The sequence below is a fragment of the Amblyomma mixtum genome, chromosome 3, assembly GCF_055824585.1.
Source record: "Amblyomma mixtum isolate Tamu chromosome 3, ASM5582458v1, whole genome shotgun sequence".
NCBI lineage: Eukaryota > Metazoa > Arthropoda > Arachnida > Ixodida > Ixodidae > Amblyomma > Amblyomma mixtum.
This window is the reverse complement of record NC_143014.1, coordinates 164,856,127-164,877,591: the sequence shown is the minus strand read 5'-3', so window position 1 is coordinate 164,877,591 and position 21,465 is coordinate 164,856,127. Positions and strand designations below refer to the sequence as shown.

General features: G+C 40.7%; 1 protein-coding gene across 10 annotated transcripts in view; it reads right to left on the bottom strand.

Moving 5' to 3' along the window:
* The window catches only part of LOC149352600 (glutamine--fructose-6-phosphate aminotransferase [isomerizing] 2-like), a 65,426-nt gene that overhangs the window by 16,331 nt on the left and 27,630 nt on the right, over positions 1–21,465 (bottom strand). The window contains exons 5-15 of one of the 10 annotated variants that reach the window (XM_089581776.1): positions 20,633–20,820; positions 19,834–19,895; positions 19,657–19,736; positions 17,517–17,534; positions 15,002–15,025; positions 12,266–12,286; positions 9,795–9,921; positions 6,910–6,980; positions 3,770–3,862; positions 3,264–3,457; positions 2,679–2,799 (exon numbers count right to left, since the gene is read on the bottom strand). In XM_089581776.1, the coding sequence (XP_089437902.1) occupies positions 2,679–2,799; positions 3,264–3,457; positions 3,770–3,862; positions 6,910–6,980; positions 9,795–9,921; positions 12,266–12,286; positions 15,002–15,025; positions 17,517–17,534; positions 19,657–19,736; positions 19,834–19,895; positions 20,633–20,820 (999 nt within the window). Of the gene's footprint in view, positions 1–2,678; positions 2,800–3,263; positions 3,458–3,769; positions 3,863–6,909; positions 6,981–9,794; positions 9,922–12,265; positions 12,287–15,001; positions 15,044–16,559; positions 16,608–17,516; positions 17,535–19,656; positions 19,737–19,833; positions 19,896–20,632; positions 20,821–21,465 lie in introns of all 10 variants that reach the window. The other 9 variants (XM_089581777.1, XM_089581780.1, XM_089581781.1 and 6 more) reach the window with 9 other exon arrangements.

Below are 21,465 nucleotides of genomic sequence, written 5' to 3'. Positions count from 1 at the left end.
AAATCATGGAATTTACACCGCATAGGAGAGTGCTATTTCAGTATTCGGGTAAGCTTCCACATTTTCGATTGCCTGAAGATGGTGATGGTGGCCAAATGTGGAATCCTGCTAAAAGCAGCAGTCAGACATAAGCCTCCCAGCTGCCATCCAAAGATGCAGAAAAGCAAATACGAAGATAAAGGACCTTCAGAAGCAATAACATTCACAGTGGATGATGTTGAGCTATTTTCTGTGTACTGGTACGTATGACAACCACATGATGATAACTTCCTTCTATACCTTCATTTATAGAAGGCACTGTATTCAAGAAACCAACTCTCTGCACTAATGTACACCAAGCACTAAGTGGATTTGACTTGCTTCATCACAGGACATTGACATGCAATAGACTAAGAGCAAGCTGTTGTCCTCTTAGATCAAGTTGGCCACTACCCCAAATTGTTTGACGAAAACTGCATCCGATGCAAAAACTGCAGTCTTCAAGCATGAAGAAATCTGCAGCAGTGTGAGTTCATTGTACACCTTTGACTGAATGCAGCACACAAATTTTTTGCCTTGTTTCAGATATGAAGGTAGAAAAGGCTCTTTCCACAAAATGCTGTTGCGTACACATTATGCCAAGCGACAATCTCTACGCGACAATCTCAACCCCAGCCGTGCTGCAAGCCACGCTGCAGTTCTATGACTGCAGCGCGGGCGGGGCAGAGAATTTCACATTATATGTGCGTCACGGAGTGTCGCAATTTGATTGATGTCGCTTTGCACCCTTCCACAAGCGTGTGGTTTTCAAATGGCGCAAGAAATGGCCCAAACTAGCTTACCTACAGTGGTGACAGTAATTGCGTTATCAAAATTCTAAAAACTGATATGGCTACTATTACTAATAGCCAGCTACAAATCTTGTTGCAATCAGGTGCCTATCGATAATAGTTAAGTTAACTATTAGAACTTAGTTAATTAATTTACTAGTTTAGCATGATTTGCCTGTTTTTGAATGTCCACCAACACTGGTATTACCATGCCACAAAAAGCTTCTCTTTACCTCAGAAACCCAATTTTTAAAAATTATTGGCCGGCTTCACTGAAACACCCAGTAAACCTCAACATGTCAAATCTGCCTTCCTTTCTAAATAGTATGCATCATAAATGTATGAGCAACACATAAAATAAACAATGTCCAGGATTTATATTTTTAAGTTTCTCTACTGACAAATAGAAAAACAAGCATCAGTACAGAAATGTGGGCAAATTGCTACAAATCTACCGGTACTAAATCAGCAAAAGAGACAATGAGGAGATGAAAGAATAGGTTCTAACTACTGACTGAATTTTACCGCAGAAGGAAGTTCATAAAATAACACACAGGTCATTATGAAACATAGTAAACATACAGGGTCTGTTCTGAAAGTAGTAGGACTGGTTTTTTCCTGGGCGAACGGGCGGACGAGAGGCGGTCTGCGCGGGCAGGATCGTTGAAGGGGGATATTGGGAATGCTGGGGAAAATCGGCAGTCGGCTCTCGGCCGTTGAAGAGAGCAGGTCACTTGTACTGTGAACCCTTGTCGAAACGTCTCATCACGCAGAATCATGGAGCGTTTACTGGATCAGCGATACGCGATGAAATTTTGAGTAAATCTTGGTAAAACGGGCAAAAAGACTCACAACATGATTAAGGAGGCCTACGGTGACGCTTCCATGGGTAGATCAGGTGTTTTTGATAGGCACAAACTTTTCCGAGAAGGTAAGGAAAGAGTGGAGGAAGACGAACGCTTCAGACGCCCTTCGACCAGCAAGACCAACGAAAATGTGTAGCGAGGGAAACATTTACTTAACAGTGATCGTAAAATGAGTATCAGAACGATTGCTGATGACTTGAGCATTCCTCAAACCCAAGTTTTTGGGATCGTGACAGAAAACTTATCCATGAGGAAAGCGTGCGCGAAGTTGGTGCCGGGAGTGTTGTCAGAGGAGGAAAAGGCCAACCAGTAGGATCTTCTTCGTCATCTGAATGAGGACCCCGATTTTTTGTCCAGCACAAGGCGGCAACGCTGTCTCAGCCCCCCTACAGCCTCGACTTGGCCCTGCCAGACTTTTTTCTATTCCAGAGAATAAAATCGACGCTCGAGGGGAAACATCACGGATCGGTAGGGGTGGTTCAACAGGCCGTAAAGAGGGAGCGAAACAGCATTCCGGTCCAGGTGTTCCTGGAGGCGTACGAAAACTGTAACACTCATTAGCAGCAGCGAGTAGGTGCGGAAGGGTGCTACCTTGAAAAATTGTAATCGTTTGTACTATTGTCTTGAATAAATTTTGTTTAAAAAAATGAGTCCTACTACTTTCAGAACAGACCATGTATCACAAAGTTTTTAACAACTAGGAACCATTCACAAGCAAGAGATTAAGTTGTTCAGCCACCATTTTTAGTTGTCAAATGCATGGGAACATATTTAAGTTTTTCCATGCACTGTGTGCTCATTTATAAGTTTGTTCCTCTGCAGTAAATACAGTTGCTAGCCAGTGCCTGTCGCTTGTTCTCTCTCTCATCTTCGTTCTTTGTTTAGACCACAACTGTGCAAGAAAAAATAGGCTTTTTAGTAAGCACTTTTGACTGGAAAAGTTTCACCATTGCTACAAAACACAAAAGAGTTAGTTTGCAGAGCAGGTATTCCCGGTGCATACCAGACTGGGAAATGAAGAAGCAGACATCATCTCTGAACACAGGAGTGTTGCGGTCTAAGAAGTCACTGGCTAACTCCACCATAACAGGCAACTCAGTGAGTTCTTCCAAGATTTGTCGTGTCTGAAAAGGTAAACAAGAAAACAATAGAGAGTCTTTAAAACAAAAGGAGAAAAGACAATATGTTCAGCTGAGCCAAGAATCAAATGTAAAGCCATCATTTTTTAGGAAGCCAGAAAAATCAACAGTCCTGTCTTTGCCAGGTATGGCTCGTCATCAGGAGTGACAAGCATGAATAACTTGGATGGCTAAAAGATTTAACAAAATGCATGTACCATATTCTGCTTGCTAAATAAGCTTCAGGTTAAGTATTGTTTGTGCAGTAGGACTTGCACATAGAAGCACTGTTCCTTGAGGTGGACAGGAAACTCGGCAAATGAAAGTCACACTACGGTGGGTTCATGTCAAGGTGCTGCTGACTCAGCCCAGATGTGCCTTTGAAGAGTTTTTCAATGAGCAGGAAAGGCCTCCAGCCAATATGCAGAGCTAAAGAAAGAAGATGACGGGGAAGGTGCTGCACAACTTACAGCTATGGCACTATGGTAGCTGGTTCCACAGCCAATGAGCAGCAGCCGTCTGCAACGCTTGATTTCTGTGATGTAATCTTTGATGCCCCCCAGAACCACAGTCTCTTTCTCAAAACTTAATCGTCCCCTCATGGTGTTGATCACAGACTCCGGCTGCTCAAAGATCTCCTTTTGCATGAAGGAGCTGAAGTTTCCTGAGTACAAACAGAAAAATCAGGTCATATGTGATGACAAATAAAAAAGCACAAGATAAATAAGCGCAGCCGTAGCTGCACAATGCATGTAGAGGCTCTCCACTGAAAAATAGGCCTTAAAAGAATACTGAACGTTTTCCGAATGTAGCATGACATATCTCATAGCACTGTGTTTTAATCAATCTTGCTACAGACTTTATTATTACCCAGGGTAGTTCAAAAATACTCCTACATCTAACAATACACAACAGTGCTTTAGCTAAAGCCTAAGCCTTGAATAGATTCATGATTGATGTATTATCGTGCCACTACCTTTCATAATCTGCTGGATTTCCATCTTGAGTGTGATGATCTCACGGTTCACATTCTCATCAAGTGTCCTCTTCAATCTGTGAATCGTCAAATCTGAAATAATGGGAAGTGCGCAAACAGCATGACAGCCAACACAGAAGGTTATAACGACCAATGGTGCAGTCTGAAAATGAACAAGTCATTAACAAATGTAAGCCAATAAACTTTCGAAATAATATGCATCTTCCTGAAGCATGCAATTATCATAGCAACCACAGCTGCCAACTAACCTCAAACTGACAATGACTGCTCAAACTTTAAAAATCAAACAGTATGAACAATCAAATTCAGTAAAAAAAAGAAAGAAAAGCTTAATTTCAAGTGATGACTGCCAAAAGGCTGGAAGAAGTGATCGAGTCATATGTGCCCTTTGGTGCTCCTGAGAGATCACACCACTGTGGGCTGCAGTGTGTGTCGTGCGCACAGACGACAGCACGGTGACTGCTTTCATGAGCTGAGCATCTGACACCTGCTCTGTTGATAAGCGCAGGTGATGGGACAAAGTCCAATTGCAAAATCAAACATGCTACTAACGAAATTGCACTACATCCACTGTACAGAAAAATGCAGGCTGGGCAATTTTGTATTTTATTTCTTTCTTCTTGCCCGCTCTAGTCTTTGCACAGAAAGATGAAGACAAAAAAGTGAGAAGGAAAAACTGCTGAAGGCTCCAGTGACTACAAAATGGCAGAGGAAAGTGCTCCATCAGTTTTTTCTTTCATAATTATGTTATGAGATGACAGCTTGCACCAATGAGATGGAACGGCAGTTATAGTAGTTATTCTGATGAAGCCAAGATTATGAACCCTTTTATTGCCATTAAAAGAATGCCAGTGAGTTGTCGTTCCTACAAAGAGGAGGGTGGTTGAGCACCACAAAGACCAAACACTCAGAGAAGAAAGGACCGGACCAAGCACTTACTATCAGCTTGGTCCTGTCCTTTCCTCTCTGAGCGTTTCATGTTCACGGTTCTTAACAATAATGGATCCCTATCAACTTGCTCTTAGAAGTTTGGAAACTTGGGCATCAGAATCTTTCTCCATTAAGTATAGCTGAGCCTTTCAGCATAGCTGTAACCTTTTATGTGCTGTGCTAGTTTCTATGTTTATTTTAGACAAATAAAGCAAAAATAAAAAAAATCTGATTTCTGACCGTACATTCTTTTTTGCATCTATCAAGAATCGTGCTTCTTTCTGTGCAGTAAATATCACTTTAAAAAATACTTTTCAAAAAGAGGAGGAGTGTGGAGGCCACCTTCTACTTCTTTTGAAACCCAACCCCATGAGCGAAACTACACTTATTAGTTCAGAAGTGTTAATTGTTGGGCTAGTTGGTGCTGTAGTTGGGACATATTCATAGAATAAGAGCGCAGTGGCTCCAGGCCAAAGAAGACACACAGAAGGAAGGGCAGAAAAGACGAACAGCGCCGTGTTTGTCCTTTCCGCCCTTCCTTCTGTGTGTCTTCTTTGGTCCGGAGCAGTTGTGTTGTTATTCTATGAATAGTTCAAGCTTATTAGTTCAGCTACAGTAAAAACACATGTGGCAAGAATTGCAAAGCTCTTAGCCTGCAATGTGTTAGCCTCCTAGTCCTTCTGTCACATCGTCTGGAGCAAGCTCCACAAAATGCCTTTAGTACTGGAGGAACTACGAGTTTCAACACTAGATGCTGTGATAACATTCAACAACCGAAGCATAGCAAGAGACACTGCCTCAGGTTAGCCCAAATGACTCAAGAACCATAACACTCTTTGGCATCTGAAAGAAGTTGACCAGCGTCGAGTTACTTTGATGACCGAGCACCACAGCAAGGCATAAAAATGCCCAGGAAGCTTAACAACTGGTAAAGAAGCGCAATGAGTTGAATGATGACTATGGAGGTGGTGCCTACGGAATAAGTGGGTCAGCAAATTTTGGAACAGAGAAAAACTTTGCGGTGAACTTACTTCTTACTTTGAACTTCATCTCAAAGCAAGATTTTTTGCTACGACAGTACCATTAGTTTCAAAATGAGACCAAGAAAGAAAGCCAACTCTCTTAATGTATTTCATACAATCATGTAGGAATATAATGAACCAAAAATAGGCATGAGCCGTGAACTTGATTTTACAGAGAAAGACCAAGAGTGGCTTAAAATCTAGCCCTCAAAAGAAAAAGAAAAGCAAAAAACTTACTTCTTACTATGTTAAATAGCTTTAGTTCAGTAGAAAGATCACATAGCACTGAACAAAATTATATAAATTGTAGCAGCTATCTTTATTGTTTTCTGAAAAAACTACTATGGAACATGCCCCAATATATATGGGAAGGACAGGGCTTACCCGGTCCCCTTAAGTTCACTGACATGTGGCAGTAATACCAGCTGAATATCATGCGTGCACAACAAGCTCCCCTTATGCCAACCTTTGGAGGATGTCAGCCTTGCCCAGTAAAGTAGACGTTGAGTTTGAACACTTTATTCGAACTAATGTTCAATCCCCTCAAAGACAAAATTAACAAGGTTCCATAGTGCAAACAGAATTGTGGCCTTCAGTAAAGGCAGTTATTTTCCTCTGAATACTAATGAGGTCCGAAATATCGATTATTCGGTTGAAACATATCCAATATTACAGTTGTAACTACGCAGTGACTCCATAGAATCCACGACTGCTCTGCAAAAGAAGTAGGAGTATGTGGGGTCTAACGTTTCAAATCAGCATGGAGCTATAATATATGCTGTATAGTGAAAGGCTCTAGATTAATTTACACCACATGGGGTTCGAAAAAAATCAACAGGTCTAAAGTTTTGGCACCCAAAAAGTCAGCCAGACTGTGCTTGTAGCTGCAACCATTAGCACTTATCTTTGAGAGCTTTTAGTGCAGGTGGCTGCTTTAGTTTTCAATGCCCTTGTACTGGTGTCATAATCGAGTCATTGGCCATTAGACTAAACTTGATTATGATATCAAATTTATTTCCTGGTACATGACAGTTTTCAAAGAATTTCCCTCTGAAATCTTGATTAATTTTCCCAGAAATGTTGAAAATTATATAATGACAGGTATATAAGAAATATATGACACATATGCGCTGTTCAAGAAATGTTAAGCTAAAGCAATTTACTCACGTCCCTCCGAGACAGCTGCAACATCATCATCTTCAAGAAAGATCACCCTGTTGGTGTGTTCAATAATAGCACTAAAAGAGAACAAACGAGGAAGAACATTCAGTTGCAGTATTCATACTACGTAACTGTGGACATGTGCTTCTGCCACAAAAAAAGTCAAAAGGCTCACACACCTGGCACACACAGGTCATAATGGACGCAGCTGCCATCTGCAGTATGCTATTTTTACAGACATTTTTGAGACATGAGATGCAATGTCTCAATTTTTAGAGAAAAAAAAAAAAAAAACAGTATTTATGCCCTTTTTCAACATAATCTCTCTCTAAAAGACACATTTTCCAATCCATCTTAAGTGTTCAGAACAAGCTTAAAATACTAGAAGGCTTCATGTTGCAGATCAAGAAAGTTGCACTACACAACTGCATTAGGCAATGCGGGCCCATGGTCACAGACTATAGATACGAATGCTGCATGTACACGATATTGTACAGGTGTCAGTTCAGGCCTAGCTGTACATTTCAACTTAAGATGTGTGTTAACAAAATCACAATGTGTGCGACACTGCTTGCTTACTGGCGAGACAGGCATAGCACCAAAAATTTATGACTCAATTCCACTTAGCCATTGGCAATTTCATTTCAAAATGTGAGCTTCCATTAGCAATTTGTGCTGTTTTACAGTGTGCCCACAAATTCTGTTTGTAAACTATCTCTGGATTGCCTTTCAACACAGTTGTGTATACAGGCCAATATGCAGCAACATAACAATGGGCTTTTTTAAAGATGGAATAGTGCCTTTAGTGTCAGCAGCTGACAGCATGACTGGCAGATTTCCAGACAATGCAGCTGACTAGGTTCACAATGCATTTTGCTGTGTGAGCACAACTGATTTGAATCCGGTTGGTGTCGCATTACCATTCTTGGCAATAAGTAGCCATGTATGCTAGCTAGCATGGGCTTCAAGAACCTTACCTAATAACTTAAGCCAGTCAGTGGAATAACTTTGCATGTTCATGCACCCTCACGCGCTCATCACATACTGCAGGTCATGCTGCCGAATCCAAAATGGCTGACACCGTAATGAATAAAAATACACTCGCCATAAAAAGCATTTCAATCAGCATCACCATTTAGTGTATAAACTTGTACTTCAATGCAATTAGTGCTTGTGTTCTATGCTTGTGCTCTATCAAATTTCCCCACTGCAAGCAGCTGGCAGCATTTTGTGAGGGTACATTAACTTGTGCTGTTCAAGCACATTATGAATATGTTAATGGGACGACGACTGTAGGTGCAGTGAAGATAAGCTAGATCTGTGCACTAGAGCATGCTTTGATATGTTTTGTAGTTTTAAAAACCATAATTAGGAACAGCAACAGAAAAAAAAAAGCATGTGACCATGCAACATTGTAGCCCCTGTATGCCGTCCACTGCACTGGACATGCATGACAGGACAGGTATGATAGCATGATTAAAACACATCCTTTTATCACAAACATAACTTACGCATGAAAGCAGTAATGAGAATGTGACTGGAAGCCATACATGGTAACCCATGCACATTTACATGATTTCTTGTAGCTTATTTTGTTCACCCTGCTACTTGTATGGGTGCTTCCAAAATTATACAGTACCGGATATTTTAAAGTTTGCAACTGCAACCAGCACTAATGCAAAAAGCATGCTGTTCAACGCTGTGGAAAAGCAAGTCCAAGAGCCGGGCTGGTTGAAGAGAAAGGAGGCACCAAGTGTGCTTACAGTGCTTTCCACCATCCCTTCATTTCTGGCGCTCATGTGCCAATGGAGCCCAAGAAAAAGGTTCACTGCAGTCCTTTCCTTCACTGGTATATATTTGGGGGTTTCTTTTCAGTTTTATTTTTAAAAATTTGACAGACTATATTCTGAGGTTATGGCAGAATGCAATTTTTTTTCTTTTGGTGAATAGTATTTCCCGTGAAAGAAATTTTTTTTTTTTTTTCAGCGATATATGAGGCACCTCTGGGTGCTTGAAATTTGCACACAAGTCGAGTCCAGATATCTCAAACCAGATATTTTGGATTGGTTTGGTTTATGGGGGTTTACGTCCCAAAGCGACTCAGGCTATGAAGGACGCCGTAGTGAAGGGCTCCAGAAATTTCGACCACCTGGTGTTCTTTAACGTGCACTGATAATGCACAGTACATGGGCCTCTAGCATTTCGGCTTCATCAAAATTCAACCACCGCGGCCGGGATTGAACCCATGTCTTTCGGGTCAGCAGCCGAGCACCATAACCAGTGAGCCACTGTGGCGGCCCTAGATATTTTGAATTATTGGCTAAATCGAACACATCGATTATCCCTTGAAAATCCTGTGTAAAAGTATAGGGAAGCTGCGCTGTATATCGAACTGCAATTCTACCAGTCATTCAGTACATTGAACTGTGCGCTGTGCCCCTGCAAGTGGCACTTCTCCTAACGGCTTTTTCCATCACTTTTATTTTGTGCAGACTGATCACACTCAATAGCCAGCAATCTATAGTGCACATCTGAAGGGTACTGACCACTTTTGGTTAAAACCAAATTTCAAAAAGTAAATTTGGCGTACGTTGTTTGAACTGAAAATTCCAACCCCTATATACAGTGGATGCCTAGCTCTCCAACACTCTTTCTTTCATGCTAGAATTCCATCCTGTAGCAGTCAGTAACCAGGATGTATCACACCATTTTTCTCTTTTGGCCCACGACGAAAATTTTATTTCACTATAGAGAAGAATGGTGTTAGTTCAATTTATTTAAGGGTACCCTCAAAGTGGAGCAGACATTGAATGAAGAGTAATTACTCATTGGCTTCCATCTGAGTGAGCAGCCACGTAGCTACAGGAAGGCTTAGCTTTCTATGCACATACCTAGCATCTGATGCAAAGAAATATTCTATTTCTTTGTCATCTCCAGGTGGGCCAAACTCAGTAGTTGATGCAGTACGTTGAAGGCCCCCAGTGCTAGAAGGAGGATGAGACTCTCTGGGCCGATGGTCTAACCATAAAGGAACAATTGTAGAAAGAGTATTACTATCAGGCACTGCTGGAAGTGTGGAAGTGCTACATGGTTAGACACAAGGAGATTACAAATCTGTAACGGTATAGCTTATAACATCACCATATCTCAGAGAATAAAGAACAGATTTAGGAGTTGAGGACCTAATCATATACACTTTGAATCGGCTGATACCAAATATGCCACAAAGGTTTGCTGAGAAGCTGATGCTACAGGCATAAACCAAACTGAAGACTTACTATGTTTGATTCCTTCTGAGAGAGTGAACACACACAAAAAAAAAAGCAGTGCCAACATAACCGATAGCAGAAACAGGCATAAAAAAAAACGTGATAAAAGCTCAAGCAGTAAATTATACTGCTAATAAAATGCAAGGCTATGAGAATTAGAGTGCACATACAAAGCATTCTCAATGCTTTGCACTTGCATGCAGATGCAAAATAGGGACAAGCTACGAGGTGATTATGAAAGATGGAAAACCTACTGGCCAAGCCCGGCAATAATGTTCAATAACTTCAGTTTTCCTGCTAATAAATTTTAAAGAATTACTCCATATGCTTACTCTAATGCAGATAAGTGTGAGATTGCAATACAAAGGTTTTCAGTGGGCTTTTGTGAGAATGATCCGTATATAGTAACCTCAACATGTTTATTCCCAGCTATTCTCAACATGTTTCACAAGGACTTACAAACAATGTGAATTACTTGTGTATTTAAAAAAAATTTGCAGCTTCCTCATTCTTTTCTTTACACATGCAAATAGGGATGATGCAAACAAAACAAAAGATCTTGGTACAGTGGGGCCAGACCATGCAAGAAAAAGACTGACACCCACTGCAAGAGAACCTGAAAGAAGTTAAGAAAAGCCTGTCAAATTCTCTTAAATCCTGTAAGCAATAAGACACCACATTTCACATCACAAAGAGTGAAAAGAGTGAAACCAGGGTCAAATCTTCAACAATAATAGTAAAAGGAGATATACTATTATAACTTCACAGATGTGTGGCTGCATTCAATTTTTCAAATTTTCATTGCAGCCATCCCCTTTTGCCATTCTGTCATTAAAAAAAACAAAATATTATGGATATAGACTTTTGTGAAGAGTTAAAAAGGTAGGGGCATGGTTCTTGTAAACACAAAAAAAAAAAGTTGCACCAACTTTAACACACGTTACATCTTCAACAGCTACACTTACTGCTGACTGCATATTAGCTTCACATTCTCACCATCGTGACCACTGTTATCCCTGCTTTTTCACTAAAGAGCATGACCACAAAAGTTTTATTAATGTCTACCAGCAGATACTTTGCAAGGTGCTATTGAAGGTAAGGACTGGCCAGGTAGGGTTGATAAGTGAGCCAATTGATACTCATTCATTGTAAAGGGAACTAAGCAATGCCTGCAGAGACAACAGACCCTGCGCGCATCAATGCTAAAGGTGTGAACGGGAGAAGCATCACAGCACCCTGCCCCCCTTCCTAATGTTTGCTGTGCCAAGAAAGACTGTCAGTACGATACTAGTAATGTTTAATGCCAGATCTGGAAACAGGTTGTAAGTGCGCATTTCACAGGTCTCTAGAGTGGGGAAAGCTACTCCACAAGCAATGTATAATACTCTGAATACATCGGTAGCGCCCATTAAAAAGTTAACAAAACGCTGGAAGCCAGCAACACTTATAGGACTGCAAAGGTATAAGCCATCGACACAACAAAGAGAACTGTTTTCTTTGCTCTCTACTAAAACACACATTACCTTACATTAACTCCAAAATTCATCTTTCTCAACATTTCTTTTTTGTTTGATGTATTACATCTTGAGCCAGGTTACAGCTAAATTTGAGTTTATTGTTGCACCTTGCAACATACAGAGCTCCAGAATAATAAAACAGAAGTGCATGAATGCATGACCAGTAGTACAGTGTTTAGTATACTTCTCTCAAGAAACTACAGCATTTCAAAAAAAAACATTTCTGCATCTGTGCTCAAGCTGTTAATGTCGTTAAGCAAAGCGAAGCATATATGCACAGTACCTTTTTTTTTTTTATTGAAAATGTTCATGACCTTAATTATATAATATTTAGGTTCAGAAAACATTTTAACTACTTTCATTTAGTATGTGTCCTCACTTTTCTACCCATATAGGCATTCAAAGAAACAGAAAGATGCTGTATACCATTCCTTTTCTACATCCACATTTTTTTTTAATGAGGATTAATTGTGCCCTAGCAGCATTTCCAACCCCCATGCATAAGTTCCCTTTACAATGAGTAGCCTCAAAGGACTATGAAGGAGAAGGTTGTTGACCAGAAGCAGAAGCTACTACCTGTCTGGGTGTCGTCTTTTTCTGCACCCAAGACCAGAGGAAGAGGAGGGCAGGAGAGAGTGAGGGTTGGTTGGGAGGCAGACGAGGCCAGGAGAGACAACAATATGGATCACATTCTATCCGACAGTGTAAGCATGCAGAAAACAACACAGCAGGCACATATACATACACACAATCCATCGGGCAAGATTACACATGTTAAAAATCCTCCAATATTCTGCCAAAACTAAAAACAGAGCATGCCAGACACAAGCACAACAGCAAAACTTTTTTCACAGTGCACATACAAGCATGCTTCAAAATATTAGCTCACAAACTTATTTTTGTAAAAGTATGACTGGTTCATTATAAAGCTGAACACATTATACGTTGAAGATTCTTCACATGCAGTAGCCCCAAGAAGTGCTTAACAAGTCTAACCTTTTTTGTAAGCCCTGACTGCTACAACACACAGCCTTGTAGAACGTTGAGAGCACATGTGAATGAAGTGCAACTAGAGTCAGCCTCCCTACAGGCTATGGAGTCAAGTCTCACAACAAGCGGTACATAAAGCTAACCAACGTGCATACTGTGTGTGTGTGTGTGTGTGTGTGTGTGCGCTGTGTGTAAGCAATACATGTCTCGCGAAAAAATACGAAAAGCAAGCACACATTTCTTGTAATGAAATTCTGTGCAGTGTAAAATATGATTTTGTTAGCTCACTTCAGCTCTTTAGTGAACATAATTTTGAAATAATACGAGTAGAGTAGGAAATACAGCTAGTTGGCATTCATCTTAGTCATTTCAGCAAATCTCAAACAAAAAAAAACGCAGGCATGTTGAAAGAGATTACAAGGCATTCTGAACTGCATATACCTGCATGTGATTAAAAAGAAAAAGGAAGAGAAAACACAACCTGGCTACTGCCGCTAATACAACAGAAAACAATCGGAGTACCTACTGCTACTAAATGCTCTAGCAGTGATCGTTCTACCTTATTTAGATCAACTTAAGAACAGCTTGTTGGCAATAATTTTTTTTTTCTTAATACACATGGCCAGGTCCAGTAATGTCCGGTCCCTGTGCTTATGTGCAACATCAGCTTTATTGAAATCCAAAGCACACCTGCACTCTTTACAGTGCTGTAACACTAAGTGCAAGTTTCCTGTTGCCATCAGTGAGTATACCTATAGTTTCCCCCATAGGTTATTCCCACAGGTTATTCCTTTCACAGTGAATAAAATATAAAATAGAAATAAAAAGGAAAAATATGTTTTCTTTAAATATTGAGTACAGTAAACGGCTCTGTATAATACAGCATTAACACTTTGCACTTGCAACAAAGAAATCAGTTTTTGTAAACCACAAAACAAATAAATGGAAGCAAACTAGGAAGTCGCAAAACGTGGCTTCAACACTTATGTGAAGCTGTACTGCCAGCTACAAAAGAAAAGACAGTGTGGAAGCATTGACCAAATTCTTTTGTTATGTCACCTAGCAGCCACGCGGCCTGCAGTCAAGCTCATACCTTGTGTGCCCATTCCGCAGTTGTGAGAACGCTCGCATGGCAGGCTCAACCCAACTCATTCCCCTTCTTTGAATTTAATGCGGTACAAGGCGCTTCTCGATTCACCCCTCCCCATGGCACACTGCTTAAGTGAATGGTTTCAATGAGTTGCAAAGCTTGTGTGCTTTGCAACAACAGGCTGCTTCCCTAATGAAGTCCCGTACAAGCTTACTGTAACATGCAAGACAGAACGTGATCAGGACAATGACCCGTACTGCTATGAACAAAGACTTCATACCTCAGCGCAACACTGTATACTAGCAGCATACCCAATGATTGGGAGAGTCTTTCAGACCATTAAACCCAAGGAATGTGCACAGTTTATACGAAAGTTGTCATGCAGACATCCCTGAAAGCATAAAATGGACATACCAGGGTATCCAGGTGCAACCTCAACAGTAGGTCATTAGACTACTACGTGAAGCAGCAATGTTACATGGTCATTGCTCCTGTGCTTCATTTACTTTTGTACCTGGCAGTACAATTTTCTGCAACGATTAGCCACACTAGCATCCATAAATGGTATCTGTTAGACGTCAGTTAGTCCACTGAGACACTTGCACTCAGCAGAAGCATTGCAGCTGAGAGGTGAAGTCCCTTGTTAACTGAAAGGTTCTCATAGCATTATAAAGCCCATTCAAATAAATCAGGTAGATAAAGAATAACCTGCTTAGCTCCAATTTAAACACACTTTCTTGAAACAAAAAACAATCATCACAGGTGCAGCTTTAGCCAAAGTAATGCACCAAATAAAAGCATAGCACCTTCTGTACCAGAGAAAACACCGTAAAAGGGTAAAAGTCTTCCACACATTTGCCACGAGTGTGGCAGATACCAAGAACGGTGTACTATGCCATGCGTTTGGCCTGTTCAATTTCAGCATTACTATTCAAAAGCTGTTAAAAGGTGTGCATACAAACACAACACAAATGTAGCCTTGTAAGTGTAAGCTCGTGGAAAGTGAACAAAAATACCTATAGGTGCATAGTAGTGCAGCACTTGTGCTCATAAATTAATGGCAGCCGGTCCGGATACAGTTTTGATCACACAAAAACTGGACCAAGGCAGGCAGCAGTTGCTTGCAAGCATCACAGGGGACACAGAATGCAGTATTAACCACAGGATCAGGCACATCATGCAGGTACGTTGACTGGTTGGTTACAGAGAGCAAAGATTGAAAAGGTGTCTACCTTGATCGTTTTGGCTGCCACATTCTGCATGCCGAAAAGGGGCTCAGTAAGAGAGCAGCAGGCAATGGAAATAGAAAACAAGAACACGAATCATGCAAAGGAGGGCAGGAATAAAATGATTGCAAAAGGTTGTCCACTGGAGCAAGTGTGGAGGGGGTGGAGAAAAATAAGACAATAGAACAATATATACACATACACACGCACACACACACACACATAAAAATTGCATGCAAGAGCATAAAGAATTACAGTGAGGCAGTTGCAACACAGTAAGAAGCATGCTTCAGCGAAACACATATTGCAGAAGTCATGCGGGACTGAGATGGCACCATGATATGCTCCCCCTTCAGCAAACAGGCTTTCTATCTATACACAATACTTGGTCACCAATAAATTCTCCCTTGCAGTGTGTCTAAACCACAACACATCAACACACTTACGCAGAACTGCATACACATATTACAAAACGCACCTTTCTCACAGGTACCTTAACAATACTATGGTAAAGCATTTCAGTAAAAATATTGCCTTCATTACATTAATCAAACTGAGCCAGACATCTTACTCAGAAGCTTCAAAGGTGGTAACCAATTATTTAGCAGTACTGATTATGAATGCAAGAACAGCATGTATACCCTACACCAAAAGCATCCTTCAGGGAACCAAAGTGCGAATTTCAAGACCTCCAGGAGAACAGGTAACACCAAAACTCACATGCACTTTTTATGTAAAAATTTGTTGCCTTTGAAAATATTTTTAAAAATTGAAGTCACAATATGGCAGACACTGTTTTAATCCAACAATGTGGAAATTTCATCCTCTGACCAACAATAGTGCATCAGTATCATTAATTTAAATCACAAAACAAACTTTAAAGCATATCAATTCGCTTTATAGTGAGTGCAGCCATAAAGGCAATATCCTGAAATTTTGGCACTTCTATTTTCATTTTTCCTAGTTTTCCATTCACTGTCATCCCCACAAAAGATTCTATAAAAAAAAATCACATCACAGGGGCTTTTTCATATTTTTTGGTACCGGCACAGATGCATGAACAGTTCAGCCTCAGCTTAGTCAAATTAATGACACTATTCTGAGTCATAAGTTTTTCTAGTGCCTATATGGGTGACAACAGAAACAAAAGTAAAAGAAAGCAATGAACATAATGTAAATGAGTGAAAAATGACTGCACAAGCAACAAAAAAAAATGGATTTATGACGACAACTGTACATCATTCACGGTACAATTAGTACTCATGGCTGCCAATGTGGTTTTAAAATTAATGCAATATATGGGCATGCATGAACAGTGTACCATTACCAGAACTTTCTGGATGTCATGAATTGAGTCGTCTTACACAGAGCAAAGTTATTTTTAAAGAAGCCAGTTAAACATAATGTGCTTGAGTTCTATTCAGCCATGTCAGGTAATGCCATGCATACTTCAGATCAGCAGAGAATCTAAAGCCCAAACATCTCTATGATACACATCTTATGGCCTTGCTCATGCATGTGAAGACATTCAGCACGCAGGCAAGGTGTAAATAGAGAAACCTACACCCGAGAGGACAGGTCAAAGCACCAGTGCCAAAAGAGAAACCACCACCTTTTGAGAGAGAGAAAGGAGGAGGACAACATGGCCATCATCAGTTGAACACATCTGAAGCTATCAAAGGGGCCATGACATGGTAATGAAGTGTAGAGCTTTTTAAATGTTTGCTATCAATAATAGCAGCTTGCACATTATGCAGGTTCAAAAGCCACCCACATACATGATGCATAAAATGGTAGGCTAAGGTTAGCTCTTTCTAGATCACTCCAATGCAAGAAAATACTATATCCCAGTGCCAGCATACATGTAAGAAGCCATTCCATCTATGTTGCCCATGGCCCAATCTATTTTATGAAGTTCATAACTGATGCAATCACAAGGACTGTATAGATTTAAGATTTTCCAGGACAGACCACATAATGAATTTATGCATCACTTAAATAAAGGTTAACATTTCTTTTAAAAAAATCAAAAGGATCAAAATAACTGGTATCAAAGGCCAGAGTATCCCATGACAACTATTTACAGGTAACAAATGTTTCATGGGATGAACAGATTGAATGCGTTTATAGTTGAAATCCCTGTTACGTGCATGCATGGCCAGCAAGAACTATCACTTGTAGCTCATAACATTACTATAAACCCGTTCACCATATTGAAACTTTCATCTGAGAAGTGTACCATGGTAGGCTAGGCCACTGTCAGAGTAAAAATAATTTGAAAAATATTTATCCCGCAACATGCGACTGTAGTACGTTCTAATGTAGTATAATGTGGTACAATGCAGTTGCTATCTGATGTATACAGAAAAAAGGACACAGGTCAAGAAGTTTGGCAGGAAAATATTCTGTCATGGCCCCTTCAATACTCATGTGCCCTGTATGAAGGAGAACCCACGAAAGGACGTGAAAAAAAATCAGCACAAGAAAAAGAAGCCACACTGATTACCAAAAACTTACGTACTGTGATCCACTGTTAAGGCTGGTTGCAAAAATATAAGACAAATCACACACTTATTTTAGTAAATTAGTTAAGACATCTTATGACACACTACAAATAGTATAAACTAGCAAGCACATTTAAAGCTAACTAAAATAAAAATATTGTATTTACTCGTGTAATTTGTGAACAAGCATAATTTGTGCACCCCTAATTTATTATCCGGATTCAGGAGAAAAAAAAAACTTTTACTCGCATATTTTGTGCTCCCTGATGCGCAAGCACACCATCATACACATGGGTGCACGCAGGGCAGGCTTCGGTAGATCGGTGTGGCTGGGTGTGGCTTCGAAATGTGAGAGTGGTGTTAACACATTCACTGCGTCTTGGGTCACTGGTGGGTCACATCATGTATTCCTGCTGTGCGGCACGAATACTGAGTCCCAGAATGAGGCCATGGGACAGTGCAGATTTTTCAAGGGCCTTGCAAAAAGCATGCATGCTAGGTCTCTGTTTCCAGTTCCAAGTAGTTGGCTTCACCAATGGCTAAATGGTGGGTCTTGCTGTATCGAAGAGAATTTAAGGGTGGTCCACTAGTGGGCCACGACGCAGTGGGATTAGGGCTCCGAAAATCACTGCCACAGTGAATGTGTTAAAAAAAAAAAAAGTCAGTTTTGTAAATTGGTTCCGGCAAAGAAAAAATGCTTGGCGGTTTAGCATTGCTAAGCATGAAATATTGTGCGAAAGCAAGTTTTTTTTTTGCCAGTGGACACCAACGCCATGTACCTCAAAGCGTGATTGAGGTGTCCACTGACCCATGGAAGCCAGTTACGCACCTTTCCTTTCCTTAAAATCAACAAGTCTAAACCTTCCTCTGGTTTTGAGAAATGGGGAGGCGCATAACTGACTCAATTTGTAGGTGGATGCCACCGCCTACTCGCGGCACGATTGAGGTGCCCACTGCTGCCGTTCTTTGCCGGTTTCTGCAGCGCGTCTCACGTTGCTGTTCGCCGTTTACTTGATGGCGGTGCTAGCCTCCTTCCTCGGTTTCACTTGAGCGGGCTTCATACAGACACACACCCCTGTAACCCAGGGTGTGCGGCTACAGCTGCTCTAACACTAAAAGTCAACTGCATGCCGTTTATCTGACTCGCTAGTGCCGGTGATTGCTTTCCCATACAAAGCGGATGCGAAAGCAAGCTTCCGGTAACCTCCATCCAGAATCCGAAAATACCGAACTGTTGGCTGTTCTGTCTGCCGCTCCCAGCCGAGCCGCATGCGCGGGCGGGTGGGCGGGCGGCGTTTTATTGCCTTGCATCCCCATTTGCCTCCGAGTGCTGGCTTTGAGACTATCTTTCCGCGTGTTTATTGTTTTGAGATGTACACGTGCAGTCATGCTATCACGCGCGGAAGTGCACAACGTAGGTCTCGGGCGGGTGCGGGAAGGGGGCGGACAAAGTCCATACATATATTTGGAGTCAATTTTCTTCTGGCCAGTGAGGGGAGAGAGTTGCGCAGTCGACTTATACACGTAAATACATTGTATACATTGCGCGTAATTACCTTTTCCAAGTTTTTTTATGATGTGGTCGTGAAATCTCCGAGAAATTTAGGCACCCCATTTTTGAAGCCTTAATTAAAGAAAAGAAGTGCGCAAATTACACGAGTAATACGGTAAAAAATGTACCGCTATCATAACTTGCCATACAAATCCACAACTCTCAATATCCTCGAAATTTATTAATCACAGGCATCTGCCCTTCCTTCTTCAATGTACACCAAGGTATTGGCACCCTTTTTGCTTAGAAAAGACCCAGCCTAAAAAACAACTAGGTGACAGCAGATCCCTTTAGCTAATAGCTCTGCCAATGCTGCTGTCATCAGAACTGCACATACCCATTATACTGCAAGAGCATGGCTATATAAAATATTATTAGAACAAATTACCATTTTTCAACAGCAACCTGGGTGAAAATGTCCAACTGGTTAAAACTCGTATAGGAAAAAATTCCTAGTTGATACCAGTTTGAATCAACCAGGAATCGTTCCTTAAACCAGTCTGACCAGCGAGGCCATTTTCACGCGGGAAGTCAAGCATATATGCATCTGCAATTCAGAATACGAAAAGAGAGGACAGGAACAGAAAATGGCCATACGCACTCACCTTTGCTGTACAATACTGGGATAAACTCTGTTGAAAGATAGGACTTAGTCTTTAGGCCAACCAGCAAGGGACTTCCCCTCCTACAAAAGATTGAAGCCCACACAAAAATAGTGAGAAACTGGCAAGTGATGACTGCACATGAGAATTCAGATGTGCCACTTTTGTTGTTTTTCTTACCTTGTGGCAACACACTGATGAGGGAACTTCTTACTCTTGAACACTAGTGCAAAAGCTCCTTCCTGAAGAGCAGAAAAAGTAACTTTAGAGGCCACATAAAGACACAGTCTACATCAAGCCTGCCTCACGTAACAAAAAAAGGCCTACAAATGGTATTTTTCCCAAACCCTACAGTTTCGACACATCGAGTTACGTATAGTATTAGAAAATAGTATAAACCTTGAGCTTGGAACATAATATTGAAACTTCTGTTGCCTTTGCTTTCGCTTGTATATGAAAGCAAACGAACAGCACATTAAAGAAACACACACACACAAATGCATGTGCACAAGCAGATGCTACAATGCTACATTTGTGTCTGCAAACATCTTAATAATGTTAGGGACCAATTAACAAAAAAATTTAATAAAGAAAGTGCAAATATAAAGACACCATAGCATTTAACCATCTAAGTAGCCTCGACAAGCATTCATGTGGGGTTCATCTCAGCCAAGCACGACAAGCAAGAGTGATACCCTCACTGTTCTATAAATTATTCATAGTTGGTAGGGTCATAAGACTAGTGCAGTATAGAGTAATATAGATATGTGACCAAGACTGCATGAATTTTTTCCTCTTTTTATCCATGCCACCAAGTACTACAGTTGTTTTCAGAAATTCTCAGAAAATAAGCCTCTGAAAACAAGCTGCCTCAACATAAATCACACAGTGACGCATAACTTCACATTGTGGCTGTGATAAAATTATACCAGCAGTGAAATTATCAGCATGGAAGTAATGATAGCACGTGAAGGCTTACCAGCTGCTGGATAACTTGTTCCACCAATTCCCTGAAGGAGAGATCTGGGTGGGTGTTATGAATGTGCTTGATGAATTTTGCAATAACCTCCGTGTCCGTGTCAGACTCAAACAGACATCCCCTTTGAATCAGGAACTGCTTGATGTCCTTGTAGTTGGTAATTATACCATTGTGAACAACCACAAATTCTGCACAGTACAAAGCAAAAAGGCCATAAGATTTACAGGCAGCATTACTTAAGTTTTAGGGCCACATACACCGTTAAAAGCACATGATCAAACTCCAGTCACAACAGCAACTTAATGAAAGGAATGGCTAAAAAAATACAATGTAAACCTTCAGACAACACCTCTATTACACTCCATGTTGCTTTTCATGGCAATATTCCTCGACCTACGATGCTACTTCACCCCTCTGGTACTGGTACCCACTCCCACTCTAGCCAGCATGCCAATATCAGATGCCATCATAATCAACTCTTAGAAACAAATTTTTCATTGCTGGCCTTTGTCTCAACTAAAGGCTTCCTAAAGACCTTTTGATGCAAATAATACACTTAGATTGCCACACCAATTATCTAAATACATTTCACTGCAACAAGAACCTACAGCACCCATATGTCGGCTGTATTCACAAGTTCATAAGCAACACTGCCATGCTGTAATTCATACATTATGTCAGAGACCAAAGTATTAACAATAAAATTAATATGTAGGTGAAGAATAGATGTTATCCAAAATATTTAGTGCATACCTTGCACACTGTTTATTCTTTTCCAAGTGAGCATTCTTTTTCCACATGTAACGCCCTACAACACTACAGCTCGCAGGTTC